At 39.7% G+C, this 1354-nt stretch overlaps 1 protein-coding gene across 1 annotated transcript; it reads right to left on the reverse strand.

Moving 5' to 3' along the window:
- Nucleotides 1-655: 655 nt before the first annotated feature.
- LOC117928242 (calcium-dependent protein kinase 13-like) lies at nucleotides 656-1087 on the reverse strand. The gene is made up of 2 exons (XM_034848158.1): nucleotides 887-1087; nucleotides 656-805 (listed from the first exon to the last, which is right to left on the reverse strand). The coding sequence occupies exons 1-2, from the start codon at nucleotides 1085-1087 to the stop codon at nucleotides 656-658; spliced, it is 351 nt and encodes a 116-aa protein (XP_034704049.1).
- Between the last annotated feature and the right edge of the window lie 267 nt (nucleotides 1088-1354).

Here is a 1354-nt window from a genome sequence, read left to right on the forward strand (position 1 = left end):
CCGAGTAGCACCATATTCTTGCAGGGTTTTGATTTTTAAGCAAATATTGACACAACAAACTCCTAGCATTACTAATTACTAGCCTCCTAACATTACTATGCTGTTACAATACTGAAATATAATGAAACAACAGGCCCATTCTACACTGTAGGGTTAATTTTAGTATTGTAATTGATAAAAAAAAGCTACCATTGCACAAAACCAAGCCAAAATGTATGCAACATGTCCCTTGACAGTGTGATGCATCCTGGACAAGCATATGTCACTTTTCCTATATATACATGTTAGAGCACAACACATACGCTACAAGACAATATTTCTTTGACAAGGATATACTACAGCACCACAGAGTTCACCAATTTCATGTCACCAACCAGAAACGACCACAGAAGGTTGAAGTGGTAAAAGGACAGAACCATACATGCCGTACCATAGCTACAAGGCCTCATGTTTTACTCAATTAACATATGAAGAATACATGAATAAGATGTACTCACCCCTCCATGATCCCTTGTAAGCCAGCAATCAGAAGGGACTCCATTCAACCAATAGCCCCCCAACAAATAATCACAAAAGAAAGCAAGTCCAAGATAAATTGGGAATGATCCAGTACTTTTCTTGTGTGGATGAACAAAAGACCAACCTTGTGTATATGTTACTCATTCCCCAAGTTTAGAGAACCATCCTTTATCAGCTTAATGCTTAGACTGTTGAATCTCCCTCTTGAATAATGCCTAGAAGCCTTTCTCCAATTTGTTCCAGTTTTCATCATAGCCACAAATTCATCATAACTAATTCGCCCATCCTGCATTGTAAGACAAAAAAAAAAGTCATTTATGATCAGCTGGATGAAAATCGAGTTGATGGCAAACTACTGGATCTTTACTTTGTTCGTGTCCACTTCTTGGAAGATGTCATTTGCTACATCTGTACAATCATCTACTCCATCTTCCATCAAGGCATCCCAAAGCTCATCTCGCTCAATATAGCCATTACCATCCCTATCAAAGTAGGAGAAGGCCTTGCAAAGATGCTCATCATTGGCCATCCTTTGTAGATGGGGTTCATTAAACAGGATGTTCGACATTTCCAAGAGCAACAACGTTAAGAAAAGTCGAACCCCTGTGAGAAGAACTGGAACTCAAATTCTTGTCCGCATCTTCATCTGCCAGCAGCGCCGCGACCTGGCGCATAGACCTTGACAACTACACAAGCTCGTCGATTGCCTCCATGAGATCAACCAAACAATCCAACAATCAAACGATCAAACCCTAGGTAAATTCGGAACCGAGATCCAGAAGATCGAAACAATAACTAGAATAGACAAAATCAAAACCCTAGGTTGAACATTCAA

This window comes from Vitis riparia, chromosome 13 (assembly GCF_004353265.1).
Source record: "Vitis riparia cultivar Riparia Gloire de Montpellier isolate 1030 chromosome 13, EGFV_Vit.rip_1.0, whole genome shotgun sequence".
In the NCBI taxonomy this organism is placed as follows: Eukaryota; Viridiplantae; Streptophyta; class Magnoliopsida; order Vitales; family Vitaceae; genus Vitis; species Vitis riparia.

Coding starts and splice junctions, on each gene's coding strand:
- LOC117928242 (XM_034848158.1), bottom strand. CDS start 1,087: ATGTCGAACATCCTGTTTAATGAACCCCATCTACAAAGGATGGCCAAT. Junction 806..886: donor AAGAAGTGGACACGAACAAA/GTAAAGATCCAG, acceptor CTTACAATGCAG/GATGGGCGAATTAGTTATGA.